General features: G+C 45.1%; 1 protein-coding gene across 1 annotated transcript in view; it reads right to left on the bottom strand.

The window, feature by feature from the left end:
• Positions 1 to 20,821, bottom strand: part of MAP6 (microtubule associated protein 6) — an 87,417-nt gene that overhangs the window by 7,440 nt on the left and 59,156 nt on the right. Inside the window, exons 2-3 of the mRNA XM_042780962.1 lie at positions 16,959 to 17,172; positions 14,248 to 14,444 (exon numbers count right to left, since the gene is read on the bottom strand). Of these exons, the coding sequence (XP_042636896.1) occupies positions 14,248 to 14,444; positions 16,959 to 17,172 (411 nt within the window). The remainder of the gene's footprint in view (positions 1 to 14,247; positions 14,445 to 16,958; positions 17,173 to 20,821) is intronic.

Raw genomic sequence — 20,821 nt, 5'->3', positions numbered from 1 at the left:
GGTTCTAAGTTCCTGTTTCCGTATCTATAAAATGGGGATTACGGTGCCCGCCTTCTGGGGAGGGGTAATTTTATGAATGCTCATGGCATGACTTCTGGAATACAAGTGATGCCTAGTAAATGTTAGTTCCAAAGAGGCACTTAGCGATCTGGTCTAATAGTTTCACCCTATGGGAAACACGGCCTAGAGCAGACCAGTGACTCTCCCACAGCCACACAGCAAATGGATAATGGCCAGGACTAGAACAGAGGCCTCCCAACATCTCTGAGGGTGGGTGGGTAGGAGGGATGGAGTAAACTCACTTGAGGCAGACAGCAGAAGGGGCCTGAATGGGGCCTAAGCTGACACCACCTTGGGGTCACTGGAAGGAGTTGATGGTGGGGGGAGAGTACACAGCACAATTTCATGGGTTTGCTCCCCTCCTGCCTGTCTCCATGGCCCAGGACACGTACGTACATTTCCCGGACAAAGCTCCCCAACAAGGGCATTGGAAATGCAGCCGCCCAGGTGGGATTGCCAAGGACATCATTTTTGAAAGGCACATTATTGTTACGAAGAATTTACAGGAGACAAGGAGTTCTCCAAACAAGAACTCTCGCTCTCGCCTCTTTCACCCACAGGACTCTTCCTTCCTCATTCTCTTTCTCTTTCCCTCCTCCTTTCTCTTGCTTCACTCCTTCCTTCCACAAACATTTCTTCAATGCCTACTATGTGCTAGGTGCTTGAATATAGTGGAGAACCAGAGAGCTCTACCATGGGGCCATGGTACATAGTAGGAGGCCTACACCTCGAACAAGGAGTGGTAGCGTAGTGCCTAAGGCATCTGACTGCTAACCAGAAGCCTGGTGGTTCAAACCCACCAGCCACTCCTCAGAAGGAAGACTGGGTGATTTACTTCTGTAGAGATACCGCCTCTGAAACCCAAGGAGGGGTCTTTATCAGTCAGATCTGACTCCATGGCAGTGTGTTTGATTTGGTTTGGTTTAATGCAAGATCACATTCTAACAACACATTTACATGATGTACAAATGTTTCCCTACTTTCAGTTGCTTTAGCACCTCCCAAACTGTAACATCTCTTTATGGTTTTCTAAGAGGATTTTACAAACAATGTGGCATTTGATTCTTACAACAACGCAGTCAACCAGAGAGATTGGGATCATCCTTCCAGCCATTTTCCAGCTGTGGAAACCAGGCCCAGAGAGATGAAGAAAGTTGCCTGAAGTCACAGAGTAAGTATGGGGTAATGTCAGGACCTTTACTGAGGATGACAGCCTTTTCGCCTGAGCCCTTTCCACTCAACAATACCCTTTATATGTGTGTGTGACTTCAAATACAGAGATTCCAGACTTGTCTGTAGATATCTGAACTGGGTATTGCTTGAGATGCTCCAAACTTGGCTCTGGCTAGTGCAGATGACCTGTGTAGGTCCGCAGCTCTGAGCTCACAACTGCTTCTTCTGAGAGAGCTGCCTCTCTAGCCCACAACAGCCAGCCAGTCCCCCTTGCCTCAGCCTTTCCTGTGTCCATTCCATGTGGGCCCCACAGGCTTGCCTCCTGACATGCAGCACACCCTGGTAAAGAAGCCAGCCCAGAAAGCAGTGGCATCCTGGTGCAAGAGTGCCCATTCACACCCACACCTGTGGTCTCCACCTGTGCAGCTGCCAACTCAGTCTACCAGCCAGGGCCACACAGGGTCTACTCAGATGAGACTGTTGTCGCCACAGGAAGAGCACCTAGGACCACAGCTAGGAAAAAAAAAAAAAATGCTGCCACCATCAGGCATAATACTGAGGGAGGTGGGTAGTGAGTGTCTTGATCAACCTCAGCATCTGTGACTTTCATCTGACTCATTGATGCTTTCAGAGCAAGGGAGGGGCAGGATGAAGAGATGGCTGTTTCAGGAGGATGCACATCTGCTTCACAGTAGACATCATAGAAACGGTCTCCAGGACTGGACAGAGAAAGGGTTTTAGGGTCGTTCAAACCTGGGTTCAGGTCCTGCCTTACTATGTGCAAGTTGTGTGACTTTGTTACTTAATCACTGGGTTTGATTTCTCCATCTGTAAGTGGGGAAAATTCCTTCTGATGCTCTAGCCCTGTTGTAAGGATTAAGTGAGATCAAGGGTGTGAACGTCAAATGAATGCTTTCTTTCCTAGACTGTGGCAACTCTGCATTTTACAACAGTGGGACCAGAGATCTGGGGCAGAGTCCCAGTCCAGGGATCTTTCTACACTACTCCAGATTCCCTCCAGGAAGATATGTTATTCTCAAGTACAGGGAAATGAAATGTTGGATTAGTTGGTTATATTTTCTGCCTTGTGACATTTCTTTTTCTTGCTGTTAAATACCTTTTCTAAGTTTGACTGCTAAAACCAAACCCATTGCCATGAAGTTGATTCCTACTCATAGCAATCCTCTAGGACTGAGTAGAACTGCCCCACAGGGTTTCCAAGGCTGTAACTCTTTATGGAACTTGACTGCCACATCTTCCTCTCTTGAAGTGACTAGTGGGTTTGAACTGCTAAACTTTTGGTTAGCAGCTGAGCTCTTAAACACTGCACCACCAGGGCTCCTTCTGACTGGCTCCAACCAACTGCCATTGAGTGGATTCCAAATCATAACAACCCTCATTGGGTTTCCAAGGCAATAAATCTTTATGGAAGTTGATTGCCTCATCTTCCTTCCATGGAGCAGCTGGTGGGTTTGAACCGCCAGCCTTCTGGTTAGCAGTCAAATGCCTTAGGCACTGCACTACGAGAGCTCCCCTGACTGGCTAAGAAGAGCTAAATAAATTCCCAATTGTATAATAAATATATTTAAAAGCATCCTTGCTTGCTTTAACATCAAGAACACAATGCCAAGGGCACAGTTGGTTGTCTCACTGGGCTGCCAGGAATCTGATAATCCTGCTAATGACCCTTTTTAAAATGTAAACTGCTGTAGGAAAGTAACCAGACAGTAATGGCTCAGCTCCTGTCTAGCTCTATGCTCCTGGGAACTTGCTAATCAATTTTAGTCTCCTCCCCATCTAAATCAAAGGACAGGATCTTGAACAATTAATCAAAACTGGTCTCATGTGTCCAGAGGGGATCAATTAAAATGAATGTGTAATTGCATCATGGAAACAACTCAGGTGATTTATAGGGTGTGCTCAGAGAGGAGGGACCAGATGAAGGGCTGGGGGGTGGGGAAGACCAGCACTAGATGGGCTTTATCTCAGGCTGTTGTGTGCCAGGAGGTGTGGATTTATACCTTTTTCAGTAGCTCCAGATACCACACTTTTCAGGACCAAGGGTGGTAAACTACAGGGAAGTGGTGGACAGCAAAATTAAACTATTGACAAGGGCGCTCACAACAAGAATTCACAAGGAAATGCCACTTTGCAGTTATAGAGGGCATTCCCACGCATCCTCACTAGGCCCTCACAAGAGTCCTGTGAATCAGAGATGGGTGGGTATCCATTTCTATCAGAATGCTTATTACCTGCTATCTCAAACTCTGGAACCAGATTTGGATAACAGTGTATCCCTTTGCTGGCGAAACTCTTACTGAATTTGGGAGCCATACTGATTTGGATAGTGATGGATACTTGCATACTTGCATTATTATTATTTCTTTGAGGCTCACAGAAATTAAGAAACTCAGCCAAAGTCACATAGCTAGTATAATAAAGTTTGGGTTTAAAAGCAGCCCCAAACCCAAACCAAATCCTCTGCTGTCAAGTCAATTCTGAGTCATAGTGACCTCATAGGACAGAGTAGAACTGTCTCATAGGACAGAGTAGAACTGTCCCATAGGATTTCCAAAGCTGTAAATCTTTACAGATGCAGACGGCCACATTTCTCTCCCAGAGAGCAGCTGGTGGGTTTGAACCATTGACCATTTGGTTAGCAGCCAAGCACTTAGCCATTGTGTCACCAGGGCGCCTTAAAAGAAGATCAATTGGCTCTAATTCTGAGCCTTTTTCCCACAATACCTCTCTGCCACCCTGGAGTTAGGATTTCTGCACTGGGCGTAGGGTGGGATTAGCCAAAATCTAAGATTTCCCTGTAACCAAGAGTCCATGATTTTATGAAGTAAGGACTGCTTAGAGAAAGTAGCTCCAGTAAGTACAGGGGTCTGTTGCCCTTCCAGAGGCTGGCCATCATAAATCCAGCCACCAACTGCTCTGTGCTCTCCTGTTGCAGTGACCTCTCTCTCAAAATCACCTCTTTCCATATGAACAGCAACAGTCATCACGCAAATAAAGCCTTGTGGTGGTGCCATCTACAGGAACAAGCTGGGTGGACCTGGTGAATATGGTCATTCATTTACTCATTCATTTATTCATTCCACAAACACTTTATAAAACATTTCTCTGTAGCAGGCATTGGGCCAGGAAGGACCTGGCCCTTGCCTTGGGGAACACAGTGTAGTGAGGGGACACAGACAGGAGCAGATGACAAGTAACACGTGGTCATTTCCATGATGAAGACACACACAGGGAGCATCTTACCCAGCTTGGGAGGTGCAGAAAAGGCTTCCAGGAGCTGTCCCCTGAGCGGAGTCTTGAAGGATGAGTAGGAGTTAGCCAGGTGGAGAAGCAGAAGGGCATTCTGGGCAGGTGGGACAGCGCGGGGAGAGGCATGGAGGTGAGAAGCAGCATGGTGCACTGAGGGAGCAACAAGCTTCTGCAGGTCGGGAGGAGTCCATGGATGGTTTCAAGCAGGGTGTGACATGATCAGATTTACATGTTCTAAAGATTCTTTGGGCCACTTAAATCAGCAACAGTGGCAGTATTTATCTTAGCACCTGAAGCTACCTTGGCCCCAGGTAAGATGTCTCAGTTGAAGCAGTTATATACAATGACAAATTAATAATCGATTGAGGGCCACTTATATGAGGTCAAGGGACAGAAATTTAAGCTCAATTTCATGGTTTGAAATAAAATGCATTAAATGATAGTCTCTGATCTAATGGTCCAGGTAATGAATGCCAGTTTTATCCTGGTGTCTCCAGCATCAGGTATATTTCTTACAAATGAAAAACCTGTTGGACAATTCTGTATTCAAGAACCACATGCTTCAGCCACCCAATCAGTTAACTTAGTACCCAAAGGAGAAAAACTTTTATATTTGGCTGAGATGATTGGACAATTCAGTCAAAATATCTGAGCCAGTTGTGCATGAAGACTTGATCCCATTCTTATTTTCCCCCAGTTTGTATCTGTACCCATGATTTAAGGAGGATGTTAGGTAAGCCTGCTAGAGGGCCTGTGGCCTGACCAGAGTGGGGAACTATGGGGTGTGGGTTCCATTTTAGTTAAGAGTTCAGCTTGCCTGAAATGTGGTTTATTTCCAGCCAGCCCCAGCCTCCTTCAAGTGGAGGGGGAGAAACCGCCAGCTATGGAGTCCTAAGACCTGGACTCCATTCCTTCATCTTTCCAAGCTGGACTAATCTGGCCAGATGTGCCATCCTCTTTGAGCTTCCCTTTCCTCATCTGTTACCTGGGGCCAACATCTGCTTCACAACATTAGCAAAGTTCAATGGAATGACACAGAACTGCTTTGTACAACAATCAATATAAATTGTTAGAATAATATTTGTTTGGCTCTGTGGACTTAAGGTAATTAATAACTGAAATTGTAAGTGATTTTCTTTATCAGAGCATTTGCCTCAATCAACTTCATGCACTGTCAGAGATCACTAAGAGGTAACTGTGATGGTTAAGGTTGTGTGTCAACTTGGCTAGACCATGATTCTCAGTGGTCTTGTTGTTGTTATGTGCCGTCGAGTCGGCCCCGACTCATAGCGACCCCTCCTCGGGTTTCCGAGGCAGTATCACTACGGAAGTAGGATTGCCCAACCTTCCTTCCAAGGAGTGGCTGGTGGGTTTGAACCGCCAGCCGTCTGGTTAGTGGTCTGGCAGATATTATATAATCATCCTCCATTTTTTGATCTGATGTGAGCAGCCAATCAGTTGAAAGGCAGTTTCCTTGTGTGTATAGCCCGCTTCCAATATATATGGATACTCTGGCAAAGCTCTCTCACTTGCTACTGCATGTTTTCTGTTTCCCTCTCCTCTCTCTCTTCTCCTTCTCCCTGTCTCTCTATCCTGCATCCAACTCATCATTCTCTGACCTCTGGTTCTTGGGATGTGAGCCAGCAGCCTGCCATCTGATTTTGGATTCATCAGCTCCTGCAACCTCATGAATTAGGAGAAGCCTCCAGCCTGATACCTGACCCATGTATTTAGGACTTGCCAGTTTCCACAACTATGTGAGCTACTTGAAATAAATATATATATATATATTTTTTCTCTCTCTGTATGCACTTCACTGGTTTTGCTCCTCTAGAGAACCCAGTCTAAGGCAGTAACTATCAGAAAGAAAGTGAAAATATACATTTCAATACTACAAAGAGAAGAGTCAGGGGCCTGTAATGATCATGTATTTAGTGCCCACTATGGGTTTTCTACGGAAGCTCTGGTAGTGTAGTGCCTAAGGCACTTGACTGCTAACCAGAAGGCTGGCAGTTCAAACCCACCAGCCACTCCTCAGAAGGAAGGTTGGGCAATTTACTTCCATAATGACACTGCCTCGGAAACCCAAGGAGGGGTCGCCATGAGTCGGGTCCAACTTGACGGCACATAACAACAACAACAACACGGGTTTTCTACAGCCATGATGCCATTTCATTCTCATTCTGCTCCTCTGAGGTGGGTATTACTGTGTCCATCTTCAGAGAAGGACACCAAGTTTCAAAGTTAAGTGAATAACACAGGGTGGCACAGCCAGCACTGATATCCATCCATGAACCTTGTAAACGGTAAAGTGGCTGCCAATGTTAACCAGTATTCATACAATAAGTAACAAGATACATAAATGGTATCTATTCTAGGAGCTCTGGTGGCATAGTGCCTCAGGCATATGATTAACCAGAAGGCTGGAGATTCAAACCTACTGGCCACTCCCTGGAAGGAAGACTGGGCAATCTACTTCCATAGAGATACCACCTCAGAAACCAAAGCAGGGGTTGCTGAGTCAGAACCAAGTCGATGGTAATGAGTGATTTTTGTTGTTGTTGTTGTTGTTATTATAGGTGTTCTAGTGTGGTCTTGGTACTATGAGTGTGGTCTAGGTGTTATGCCTCAAATAGCATTGGGGTAGAGACAGTTCTAAGAGAGGGTTGGTGCCATTCATTTGAATCAGCTGCCTTTCTCTGTACACAGCAGCTGCTCTCCTGACCCTGCTGGCCTCAATTAGGGACAGAGGTGGGGCCTTACTCTACCTGGAGGTGGTCCCCAATGTACATCCCCAGAGAAGCCTTTTATCCTTGTGGTTCTGAAAGTCTAACCTGCTTTAAGAGGTTTTAGCAGCCAAAGGACCTTGAAACCACAACGATACTCTAAGGGAATCAGTGTGTTGTTGTTGTTGTCATGTACTGTGGAGTCAGACCTGACTCATAGCGACCCCTCCTTGGGTTTCCGAGACAGTATCACTACAGAAGTAGACTGCCCAACTTTTGTGAAATGGGACTTGATATGCCTCAAATCTGTGAGAAGCAGTGTTGTTGTTGTTGTTGTTGTTAGTTGCTATCAAGTCATCGCCGACTCATAGCAACACTATGTACAACGGAACAAAACGGAATAAATTTTTAAACCCTAATAAACAAGAAATGAAGAAAAAATTTCACAAAGAACTCACAAACTCTAAGGAAGAATTAAAACAGATTTATGACTAAGTTAGTAATGATGACCTATTTGAAAACCAGAGGGCTGATATGCTGATTTATTGTTGGTTTGCTGTTTTAGGGAAGTACTATTAGCAATGGTTTACACATTTGCCTCTTGGGCTTGGACCACCATCAGGGATGTGTGGTGGAAACCACAGGTGCTTGAGGCTCCGAGTGAGCCCTGACTACACAGCACATCTACTAAAGCTCGTAAGGCCGCTCTGCCTTCCTGCCTGAATCTGATGATTCAGAATCTGATGATTCTGAGTATATCTTGCTCTCATTTTCTTACATCATTCTCAGTGTCTTCATATAAACGCAGTCCCTGGGTTATAAACGTCTGACTTATGGACAACTCCTACTTGTTCTTTAATATGTAAATTAACCCTTACTTTGAAACGATTGAACCAACCCCTACAGACAACAAAATCTTCATCACAATTGTCTTCACTTGCTGCATGAAAAAAACACCAAATTCACTGCCATTGAGTCAACTGACTCATAGCAGGGTTTCCTGTATCTCTATGGAAGTAGTTTGCCCAACCTTCCTTCTGAGGAGTTGCTGGTGGGTTTGAACCACCAGCCTTCTGGTTAGCAGTCAAATGCCTTAGGCACTATGCCACCAGAGCTCCTTTGCTGAGTAGCTTCTAAATCATTGAAAAGGCTTTGAGCCCTTTCTTGCACTCAACCCAAAACCAAATCCAAACCCACTGCCATCAAGTCGATTCTGACTCACAGTGACCTTATAGGACTGCCCCATAGGGTTTCTAAGGCTATAAATCTTTATTGGAGCAGAGTGCCTGATCTTTCTCCTGCAGAACGGTTGGTGGTTTCAAACTGTGGACCTTTTGGTTAGCAGCGTAATGCTTCAACCATTGTCCCACCAGCGCTCCTTTATCTTTCACTAAAACCAAAACCAAACTCACTGCCATCAAGTCAAGTGACCCCAGTTGGGTTTCCAAGGCTGTAAATCTTTATGGGAGCAGAGGAGACAGCCTCATCTTTTTTCTGCAGAGCTGCAGGTAGGCTTGAAACACCATCCTTTTGATTAGCAGCCAAATGCCTTAACCACTACACCCCCAGAGCTTCTCTCACAGAACTAAGGCTAAATGAGAACTGTATTCATCTGTTCCAACTTACCTACACATTTTTAAAGACCATTAAGAAGGGATCTTGTTTGTACCCCGGGGACTGCCTGTATGCACTTTCCTGTGTCTTTTTTCTCTCTGTGCCTCTATGTCTACCTCTCCTTTCTTTCCACCTCTCTCAATCCCTGCGTAGTGCCTAAGGCCCTTGACTGCTAACCAGAAGGCTGGCGGTTCAAACCCACCAGCCACTCCTCATAAGGAAGGTTGGGCAATCTACTCTGTATTGATACTGCCTCAGAAACCCAAGGAGGGGTTGCTATGAGGCGGGTCCGACTGACTCGACAGCACATAACAATGACAACAACAATTCCCTTAACTAATGAAGAGAGCTGAATAATATACTTTTATGTATTTGTTTTATTTATGGAACAGTATTCTGTGTTTTCTGCCTCATACAAAAGCAGGCAGGTGCATAGAATGTTTTCTATTCATCTGGAAAACAAACACATAGTGTTTATTTTTAAATTATGTGACCCTTGATTCCTACCACTGTTGCCTCCCCCCAAAAGACCCAAATACCAGGGACAAACAATAGAATAAAACTCCCACCCTCGAGCTCCTAGCCTAGAGCATAAAGGACCTGTGGTTGTTGCCTGATGGGTGGGTGAGGAAGAGAAGCATGATGGTGAGAAGCACGTGAGAGTGTGGGGTGCAATCCTGGCATGTGGAATGGAGATCCCAGGCCTTTCCACAACTGAGCTCTGCCTGTGCCTTGACCTACTCCCTGGGGCCTAGGCTCACCTGGCGTTTGAGCCCTCCACACCTTTGCTCATGCAGCTCCCTCTGTCTGGCATGCCTTTGCCTCCCCCAACCCAGTTCACGTGATCAACACCTACCCATCTGCTGAAGTCCTCCCTGATTCATGGAACCAGCTAGAATGCATTCTTCCTTCATGCACCACTGTGATCAGAGGCTGGGTCCCGGTCATCCTGGTTTCCCTAGTGCCCAGCACCATGCCTGGCACATAATAGGTACTGAGTGAACACGTGTTAGATAAATGAAGGGGGATCATGCATAGTATAAAATCTTTTGTATCTCACGTTAGCAGAAGGGATATCAAAGTAGGCAAACTTAGCCTTAGCTTTGAGATTCCCACCCCCACACTTTCCCAGTCCTGTACCTGTTCACCTGCCTACAGGCCTGCTCCTGCATGCCCTGCACATCCAAATTCCACCCATTCTCCAGGGCACCCTCTGCCACAAAGCCTTCTGTGCTTCCAACCCCAGTAGGAAGAAATCTGTCTTTCACCTGAGCTTGCAGATACCTGATCTGTTGTTACCCTACTTGAGCCTCTAAAAGGCTATATCGCACCCCCATGTTAGGCACACAACCCTTTGGCATCCCATCACCCACACAGTGAGCCAGCCCCCAGAGGGTGAAACCTCCAAAATAGATATAAATTAAATGAGTTAGTGAAGGCATATCTGCCAGATGATAGGAAGCGGGTAGAGGGTCAGAGCCGAGCCTCCCATTGTGGGGAGGTGGTGCTAGGCACAGGCGGTCACTGGTCCCTGGCAACATGGGATGAAAACGTTACACTACCTTGTTGGCCAGTAGGTCTCCCGGTCCATCTTCGCCTTTCCCACACTTAGCTCTGACTGCTTGCAATTAGTATCTGAGAAGCAATCTAACAGAGTCAAGCTGCATTATGGAGAACCCCAGGAAAACTGCAGGGCACAGCTCATCTTGTGGAGAATGGCTCAAATGGCAAAGGCTGGTTCCTTCAACTACTCAGCTGGGCCTCATCAAGGAAATAAGATCAAGAAAGTGGTGTTCGTCTTTAGCATTTATTTATAATTGGAAAAATTGTTAGTTTTTTTTTTTTTTTTTTCTGAGCAAGCACAGACCACAAGCACGTCACAATCAATTGGCTATACATGAATATTTTTTGTCATTCTCTTACTAACAGCAGGAATGAAATAGCACCAAGAGAGGTGTGCTCTACACGTTACAAAGACAATCTGTGGTATGCAACAAAACCCAGGCCACAAAATCGTAATTAGACACTTCCTGTTTTGCCTCAGGGGGGCAAAGGCATATGGGCCTGACAGGAGCATGGGGCGCATGTCAGAAAGCTGCAGGGGAGTCAGCACGTGGTTCTACGGATCATTTTTGCAGGCAGGTGAAGCAGATAGTGGGAAAGCTTCAGTCCTTGCTCTTTTGCCAGGGGGACATGGGGAGACCATAGGGGAATTTATGAAAAAGGACAGAACAAGCATTGGAAGCCTGGCCACCTTCAGAAAGACAAAATCAAAACACTGCTTGTGAAACAAAAATCAGTTTCAGTCAGTCTGCTTGGAATATAGAATGAGACTAGTTGAGTTTTATTTGTAAACAGTAGAAACCAAAGGGAAGTTTCTTGCCAACATTCAAGAGTCAAAGTGAACTACAAACAAGGTTTTCTTGTGTGTAGGTGTGTGTTAAAAAGATGGGGATACTGAAGGTTTGGACAGGTGTGGATTACCCAATAAGCAAGGTAAGCATAGGCTTATTTGTGCTTACTTACTAATCTGTACTGAATAGTTTTATATGTTTTATACCACAACTGGCTTTCATCAGAGATGTGGTGAAAAATGTGAAACTTTCCATTACAGATTGGTAAGTATGCACAAGTAAGCCCACACTTACCTTGTTTATTGTGAAAGACATTATACAGGTCATCTAAAGCCTTAGGTGGAGCAGGGTAGGAAACGTAGTCCCTGGGGGCTGTTCAGAGGGTGGAGAAACCCATGGGATCTTGTGGTAAGGTCCACAATTTGGGATCAAGCCACATGCATCCTTCTGGTTGTGTTGCTGGGGAGACAAATTAATTTATATTACTAACACAGTGCCTGGCACAGAGGCTTTCACTAAGTGTATGTTGAATGAATGTTCCCTGTGCTCTGTAAACATAGATTTACTTGATCTGTAAAAAATATGATTCTGCTGTGGAAAATGCAAACTGTGGTTAGGATCAACATGTCTGATGCCGAATCTTGAGAGAACATACATAAATTGGTGAATTCTCTGGATAAAGTTAAAATCATGTTGCTAGAGCTCCCTGGTCAATGTTAAGATGAGTTAACAAATAACTGGAATCAATACTGAGGTCTAATCAAGTAATTTCCAGATAGGTGTTGAAAACTTGGGATTCATAAACATTGAGATTCGCTAACATTTTCTACCTTCTTCAATACTTCTCCTTCCACGTGGCTTTGTATGCTGAGATAGGAGGAGGACCACAGGGGCTCTGACAGAGCACTCCATTTCTACTATCCCTGTTCTCTTAAAGGATCTCTGGTAGCACAGTGGTTAAAGCATTTGACTGTTAACCAAAAGGTTGGTAGCTTGAACCCACCAGCTTCTCTGAAGGAGAAGGAGAAGGATAAGGTAGTAATCTTCTGTAAAGATTTACAGCCTTGAAAACCCTCTGGGGCAGTTCTATTCTGTCCTGTAGGGCTGCTCTGAGTGGGAATCAACTCAATGGCAGTGGGTTTTTTGTTTGTTTGTTTGTTTCTGTTCTCTTAAGAAATATGGGCCGCATAGCACTTGCTGAATTAATTTGCAAAAGACTTCTCAGTCAGCCCCAATGTGCACAACACAATGGTGTAAACAGAGACTTTGCAGTCTGAATGGTCCCAGTAATAGAGAATTGTGGAAACGCTGCTTCCTTTAAACGGGAAGGACCTAGAGGACTTTTCAGGTAACCTTTACTCTGTACCACTGTCATTACAAAAGAAAAAGAAGGCCTGAGCAGAGCCTTGATGTCATACAATAGTCCAGCAATTTTAGAATGCTAAGGACAATAAGAACCTTTAAAGATACAAGAAATCAAGTGTGTTTTGAAACAATATACACATCCCAATGCTTTACGTTTGCAAATATAATTTTTCTGCTAGATATTTTGGTTCCTTTATGAACACTAGAAGCCTTGGTGGCACAGTGGTCAGAGCACTCAGCTCCTAAGTGGAAGGTTCAAACCCATCAGCTGCTCTGTGGGAGAAAGATGTGGCAGTCTGGTCCCATAAAGATTTATAGCCTTGGAAACCCTATGGGGGCAGTTCTACTCTGTCCTACAGGGTCGGTATAAGTTGGAATTGACTTGATGGCAGTGGGTTTTTTGGTATGGTGTGAACACTGGGCATCTTTCCACACCAACTCCTTAACTCCTACAACACAATTCTAGCACAGCTAAAGTGGGGGCTTTGGCCACACGGACACACGACACACAATACTTTGAGAGCTGCTTTTATCCATTTACGAGGCCAAAAATGTTTGCTAATCACTTAGCAAGGAACTGTCCTAGTCTTTAGCTAAGTTATAGAAATTTCCCCATAACCTGAAGCTTGGGCATCCTTAGTCCTCTCTGAGCAGAGCAAGCACAGTTCAAAAAGAGAAGAGTTAAAAATCGCCACTTTTGCTACTATGTCTACTTCCCATCTGGTATTTCTCAGAAGCCAGTTAAGTCCCATTCTAAAGACATTATCCTTACACCTTGAACTTTCTTCCTCAGCCGCCTTTAATCAGTTACTCTGCAAAATGGGCAGCACTGGACGGGTGATCTACTGAAGGTAAACAGAGGAAAACAGCCTCCTCTTTTTTTTTTTTTTTGTGACCTTTCTTTGACTTCTAGAATGTACCTAAAACACCTAACCTTTTCACCACCTTGGCCTACTTTTAGCCATCAGTGGCCTATCTATGACTTGATATACAATTAAAAGCCCACTGATTTAAAATTAAATACAGCCATACATTACTAACAGAATAGTCTATGAAAAAATGACTTAAACTTAACACACACAACTCACTTCGTTTTATTAAGGCCAACATTGTTTTTGTCTTTTCACTCTACCCACAAATTATGTCAACTGCCGAAGCCCAAGTTGACCTATAACACAGGATCATTTTCTGAGTTTGGGAAAAGAACATATTTACCTACAATTCAAAACTGACCACTGAAACAGACCTTGAGGAAGAATCGCAGGAGGGCACCCTACAGATGCTTCCAAGTACTAGTAGACTTCCTCAGCAGCTAGCCGGGAGCTGCAGCTGCGCACCAAGACCTGCCTGCCTTCCTCATCAGCATGCGACTCACTGACAGGGAAAGGCGCAGCCGGGGAGCCGAGCATGCGTCCTCGTGTTCCCAGGACCCGGCAGCCAGACGCGCAGGCCCTGAGGCCCTCGGGTCGAGATTTAAAGAGGAAGCGAACCACACAGTCTTTGAAACCAGCTTCCTCCGTGAGAAGAAACCAAGCCAAAGAGCTCCCGGAACACTCAGGACCAAGGCAGATGAGAAGCCTCTAATTAATTTTGTGGCCTTTTTTGTTGGTTGGTTTAAAAAAAAAAAAAGAAAAGAAAAGAAAAAAAGAAGAGAAGAGTAAAAAGGAAAGTGCAGTGAAATTTACTCTTTAGCCTCAGCCAGTTTATTGTTCATCTCTTTACTTTGCTCCTTATCGTCAGGTTTGGCGGGACTGGAACCCTCCGCACTCTTTTTCTTGGTGGTCCGACTCGACACCACCTGCTTGTCTTTGGCCTTCCTCGGGGGCTTATGGCTCGCTGAGGTCTTTTTTGGTTTGGAGCTCTGAACACTAGGTTTCTCCACCTGCATGGAGAGACAAACAGACCGCAGATACAGAAACACAAAATAGAAGGAGGCGGGAGAGAGAGAGTTTGGAAAGAAGATATTAGTAAACAATAACAGTCATGATAAACTTTGACACTGATGGAGCACCGTGTATAAAGTATTTACGTTGATGTTGGGTCATTTGGGTTCTCCCATCTGAACTCCCTGGTCATTTGTTGTGACAACAGTCTCACTGGCCCTATGGGCCTGAGACCTGCCAATCTTGAACCCTGGACAGCCCCAAGTGGTACACTATATTACTATTGTGCAGTATTTGCTGTCCCTCCCTGTGGGAAGGTTAGGTTACACCTCATCACCCTATTCAACCCGGGGCATCAGCATGTGACTTGCTTTAATTGTGAAATGTGAGTAGAAGTGATGTGGGTCACCTCCAGGGAGAAGATTCAAGAGTCAGCATGTACTTCTAGTGCTCTCTTTTCCTTCTGCCAGAGAGAGAGATGCTCTGTCACCCTGAGTCCGTGGAAATACAATGGATGTGGAGTAGAGCTGCAGCCATCCCACAGTGGACATGTGTAAATCAAAAATAAACCTTCGTTGATGTCAGACATATAGATTCTGGGGTGGTTTAAGACTGCAGCATAAGCTGGCCTTCCCTGTGTGCCCCTAAGATGGGAGCTCATGGAGAAATGTCCTCACTGAGATGCTTTGGGCCAGATGGTCTCCAGCCTCAGACAAGCCTTCAGCACTGCCCAGCCATCCTCTTCTCAGCCGTTCCAAGCACTCTCCCCAAACTCCCTTCTTTACAGTGTCGGATTACCTAGTTAGCAAGGTAAGTACGGGCTTACTTGTACTTACTAATCTGTAGTGAACAATTTCACATTTTTTACCATATCAAAGATTCTGTTTCTAGGTATGGCTGAGAGCTGCCTCTCTCCCAACTCCACAGCATCTTCCTACAGAATCAAAACATCTTTTCAAATTTACAGTCCCTGCCAGGAACAGAGTACCCAGTAAGGTAAGCAGGGGCTTACTTGTGTTTAGTGAATAGTGAAGCTGTTCACTACAGATCAGTAAACACAAGTAAGCACCTGCTTACCTTGCTTATTGAGTAATCCGCCCCTGCTCCTGTAGCTTGGCTTCCCTCATTCTAAGGAGATAGTCTGACCTTCTCTTTCTCAGAGAACCCTGGAGCCTCTAGGCATGATCTTGCCTGAGCCATCTCTAGATTTACTTTCCCCAATCTTCCTTCCTTTCTCTCCTTGAACCTTCTTTGGGCCTGACAGGTTAGGTCACTCACTCACTGAGATCTAGCAGTTTTCAGTCATCCTTGACCTGCAAATAACATAACCAGTCCTCCTGGTTTGCCTGGGATCAAGGAGTTTCTGTGAACACGGGACTTTCAGTGCTAAAACTGGAAGATTCTCAAGCAAATTGGGTTGATTGGTCACTTTACCTGTAAACTAGTGTTGAGCCAGACAGGAAACTCCACTTGAGTCTAAGACTTTAGGCAAAAGCAGGAACCTATTTAGGTTCTAGAGCAGTGGTTCTGACCTTTATCTGCTGTTAGATATAGGAGAGCTGATATTTACACAACTCCATGTGCCCTCGTGTGATATGCTAAGTTGCTTGGCATGTGTGATTCTTGCTTTACCAGTCACATCTCCAACATTTATCTCCCTTTAATGAAAGCATGGTGAGATGTAAATAAGGCAGAGTAGTGTTATTAAAGAAAAACTCCTGGAATCCACTATAATTTACTTAGAAATAGAAATCACTCATAAACTATTTATTATAATAACAAATTACTTGACACTCATCTTGCTGCTGATATGACAGATGTATTGTGACAGACTGAGAACTGTCGGTAGATGGAGTTTATCAAGGGAAAGGATGAGAAAGGGCAGGCACTTTTCAAGGGGCTGGGAAGGGAAGGAAGGGTCCAGTGATGGGAGCTGAGGATGAGCCAGGGGCTGGATGGGAAGGAAGCTAGGCAATGGGGCCTGCAATACTGGATCAGCCCTTCAGAGGAAAAAACACAGTTATTTTAAGACAAGGGGATTTAGGTGAGATTTTCTGCCACTTTTCTCCCCTGAGTTTCTTAAACTCAGAAGCTAGTTCTCTGGAAATCTGCCAGTCATTAAACTGTTTTTTATTTTAGTAATGTTCCTTTTTACTATTCCTTTTGAATTTAACAAACGTTCCATCTGAACATTCCCTCTGTCTCAGGTGCTACAGAGGAAAGGAGGGATTTTTTTTTTTTTTTTTTAATTGTGATTTGGGTGAAACTTTACAAAGCAAATTCATTTTCCATACAGCAACTCACATACTTTGTCTCATGACATTGACTGCAATTTCCCACAACACAACAGCTCCTCTGCCATCTCCTCCCCATGGTTACCTTGGAAAGGAGGGATTTTAAAGATGCCCTTGGAGGCTGGGTCAGAGTTGGTGGTAGCCCATTCCCATGCTCTGCTGCTGTTAACCCTTCCATCCCAGGCTATTCTCATGGGCTCCCCACAAGGTCTGTCTCACCTTTGGGGGTTCCTTGAAAGGTTCACTGTAGAGGCTGCGTATCCTTCTACGATCAATAACCTTATTATCAGCTGGTGTGGGCTTATTGGCCTCCCCTTTGAACTGGGCACTGTAGCTGGTCTCATGAGCCATCTTATCATCTGGGGGCTTGTACTGGGGCTTGGCTTTTATTGGTTTCACAGGCTTGATGTCTGGCCATGCTCTGAATTCATTCCTGTGAATTAAAGAAATCATAAGTGAAATGAGACATCATATGCCTGGAAGTAGGGCTCCAAACACAGGGCTTCAAACACAGGAAGCTCTCAATTAGTGCTTATGACATTCATTGGAAGGGGACTGCAGAGTTAGCTTCATTTTGTCATTATTGATATGTACACGTCTCTGTTCCTGCAAAGTTAACTGAGGTTGTAGCAAAGCAGTAATACCTTGGAGAAAGACCTCAGGTCCCCAGCTCTACATGGGCAAAAAATAAAACAAAAAAACCCCCTACAAACTCACTGCCATTGAGTAGATTCTGCATAACTACCCTCATTGGTTTTCCAAGGTGGATACATGGGCAAGTAATTCTAATATTTGGATCTTATTTGCCCAACCTATAAAATGAGGATGAAAAAATCCAACTCATTAGGTCATTGATGAGTTCAACAAATATTGTTGAATGCCTACTAAGTGTAAGGTTAAAAAGTTGTGGAAATCAAATGAGACCACATATTAGGCATTTTCCTTCAAGTCAATTTCAACTCATGTAAATTCCTATGTGTCCGAGTAGAACTATAGGGTTTCAATGGCTGACGTTTTTGGAAGTAGGTTGCCAGGTCTTTCTTCTGAGGCACCTCTGGGTGGACATGAACCTCCAGTCTTTTGGTTGGCAGCTGGGCATTAACCATTTGCACCACCCAGGGACTCCTGTATTACACATACTGCCTAGTATACAGTGGCCAGTCAACAAATGCCACTTCCCTTCCCCACTTTCATAATAACCTTTGTTATCCAAAAAGGTGAGGGAGGCAGAGAGATTCCAGGTTACTCTGGGACAATGGCTGAGCAAGAGCCATGATGGAGGAGGGAGTGGGGAATATAAGGGAGGAGCTCCTATCCCAGTCACGGAGGGGTTTCTGAGTAAAGTCAGATAGGCTGATTGGGAGCTAGCCAGGAGACAGGGAGCAGGCCCCAGGCAGAGTAAGTATTATATAAAGGGCTCATGAGAGGTCCAGGCTTTAGGACTTGGAGGCAGTTTGGTGTGACTGGGTTCAAGTTTGGTGGGGAAGGGCACAAGACAGATTGTGAGGTCCTCCTAGCCATGCTAAGGAGTTGATCTGAATTGCAAAAAAAGAACTTCCAAATGATTTCAAGCCATGGATGAACATGGCTGGGTTAGTTTTCTGGAAGAGAATTTTGGTGGTGGTGTGAATGGAGGACAGAGGGGGAGGACAGAGGGGGAGGGCAGAGCCAGGAAGCCAATTAGGAGACTGTGCAATGAGCCAGGGGAGGCCAGTGGAGGCTTGGACCAGGACAGAGGCAATGGGGACAGCAGACACTGGATCAAAAGAGATGGAGAGAATGGGCAGGACTTGAAGATGGATGAGCTGTGGGAGATGAGGGTCAGGGAGGGGGTCTGGGGAGATCTAGGATTTTGGCTTGTGGTTGGCAGTGCCACCCACTGAAATGGGAAATAGCACAAGCAGGAGAGCCTCAGGAGGAGGGTTTAGATCCTCCTGCTTCTGTTAATGGCACCCCACCCACCCCGGCATGGAGGCTGCTTTTGATCCTTTCCTCCCCTACCTTCCTCATCTACTTAAGCTCAGTCAGTTACCATCATCCCACTTTCTGAAACATTTTAGCTCTTCATACAAGCCTGGGGCTTGCCCCAGATTACACTTGGGGCTCTGGTCACCATTCCCTGCCTGAGACTTGAGGCCCTCCTTCCTTCCCTCTTGCCCTTCACCCAAAGTCCTGCCTGTTATATGCATTCCTAACACTTGCTCCTGGATCATCCCATAGTCCAACCAATAACAGCCTGACTCCAAATATATGATGGTAGAAAGCTAGATTTTCCTACCCCTTGCCTACTTCCAGAATTAGGACTGAGATGAGTATGCACTGTCCCTAAGCACCGTTTCTGGGTCATCTCTCCAGGCCAGCCTCTGTAGCCTTCTACATCTCTGTAGCCTTCTACATCTCTGTAGCAGGCTCTGTGAGCTGGCAAGGGTCTTACTTGTAAACATTATCTATAGGGTATGTCATTGTGGGAAAAACTTGGGTAACCCTGATCTTGAACAATTTTGGTATATCATCTTCATGTGATTCCTTGTTAATGACTTCCATAATTAGCCCACTTAATTATGATTCCATTACTTTAGAACTTCCTTTGAATTCTCCATAAAACCTTCCTTAAACAACTAATCATACATCATAAAAATAAAATTAGCTACCATTGAGCTCTGGTAGCATAGTGGCTAAGACACTTGCCTGCTAACCAGACGGCTGGTGGTTCAAACCCACCAGCCACTCCTCGGAAGGAAGGTTGGGCAATTCTACTTCCGTAGTGATACTGCCTCGGAAACCCAAGGAGGGGTCGCTATGAGTCGGGTTTGACTCGACGGCACATAACAACAACAACAACACCATTCATTGGTTGCCTTTCATAAGCTGGAGCCATGTATCTTTGTATCTATAGTCCCTATAATTATTATAACAACTTTGAGAGGGAAGAAGATTATACCTCTTTTACAAAGGAGGAGTGGTTAAGAACTTGGCTGCTAACCACAAGATCGGCAGTTTGAACCCATCAGCAGCCCTTCTGTGAAGATTTACAGCCTTGGAAACCCTATGGAGGCAGTTCTGCCCTGTCCTACAGGGTTGCTATGAGTTGGAATTGATTGACAGCAGTGGGTTTGGTTTTGGATTTTACAAAGGAGATAATCAAGGCTTAGAGAGGTTAAGCATCTTGCAGAAGGCCACACAGCTGGCAAAAAGCAGAGCTGGGATCTGAACCCAGGTCAGTCAGTCTCCATAGCCCACTCCTTTCCATTGGACTTTGGCAATGTGCTAGAGCCACCACATGCTTGGCCTGAACTCACTGGAGGTACTTGTGCCAGAGCTCTGGCCTGCTATCTGCTGTGTGGTGGAGGATTTATATGGCACAACTCAGACTAGATGACATCTGAGATCCTCCAGCCCCTAGATACTCAACCCAGAGTCCAGGAGGCACCATATTCTCTGGTTGGTTATGCCCAGAACTTCTTGTTAGGAGTTTATGGTCCTCTGTAACATGGTGTCTCCTTCATGTACAACCAGATTTCTGATTGATCACTTATTCATTTATGTATTCATTCATCTGGCATTTACCAAACACCAGCCAAGGGTGTAGCACCATGTACCCAGAAGGATGATGAAGCTACATTTGAGTTGTCTATCATTTAGTGGGCCAGAATCTGTCTATGTGTGACCCTAAGAAAGGGCAGAATGAAGCAAACAGGACAGAGTTCAGAGGAAAAGAATGCTTAATTCTGATGGGGGAATATCAGGGAAGGGGCATTGAAGGATGTAGATAGAGATAGAAATGAATGGAGAGAATTCAGGCTGAGGGAACAGCATGAGCAAAGCCACTACTCTGAGTGTATGTGGCAGGTTCAGAGAGCAGGTAAACTGATCAGAGTTCAGGAGGGTGGGGTTCCTGGAAGGATGTGCAAGGCTGGGAAGGAGCTGGGACCAGGTAGTACAGAGCCTGGAATGCCATGTTCAGATGTATGTGGTCAGCCTGGGAGCCACTGAAACTTTCTGAGTGAGGCAGCACTATTCCTCCATTGATGGTGTCTTCTTCCTCTCAGGCTGCCCTAATTTTAATTATTCTTTTTTTTTTT

The sequence above is a fragment of the Orycteropus afer genome, unplaced genomic scaffold, assembly GCF_000298275.1.
Source record: "Orycteropus afer afer isolate SDZICR_OR568_19922 unplaced genomic scaffold, OryAfe1.0 scaffold00074, whole genome shotgun sequence".
In the NCBI taxonomy this organism is placed as follows: Eukaryota; Metazoa; Chordata; class Mammalia; order Tubulidentata; family Orycteropodidae; genus Orycteropus; species Orycteropus afer.
Note: the sequence above shows the minus strand (reverse complement) of the source record. Positions and strands in the feature narration are given on the sequence as shown.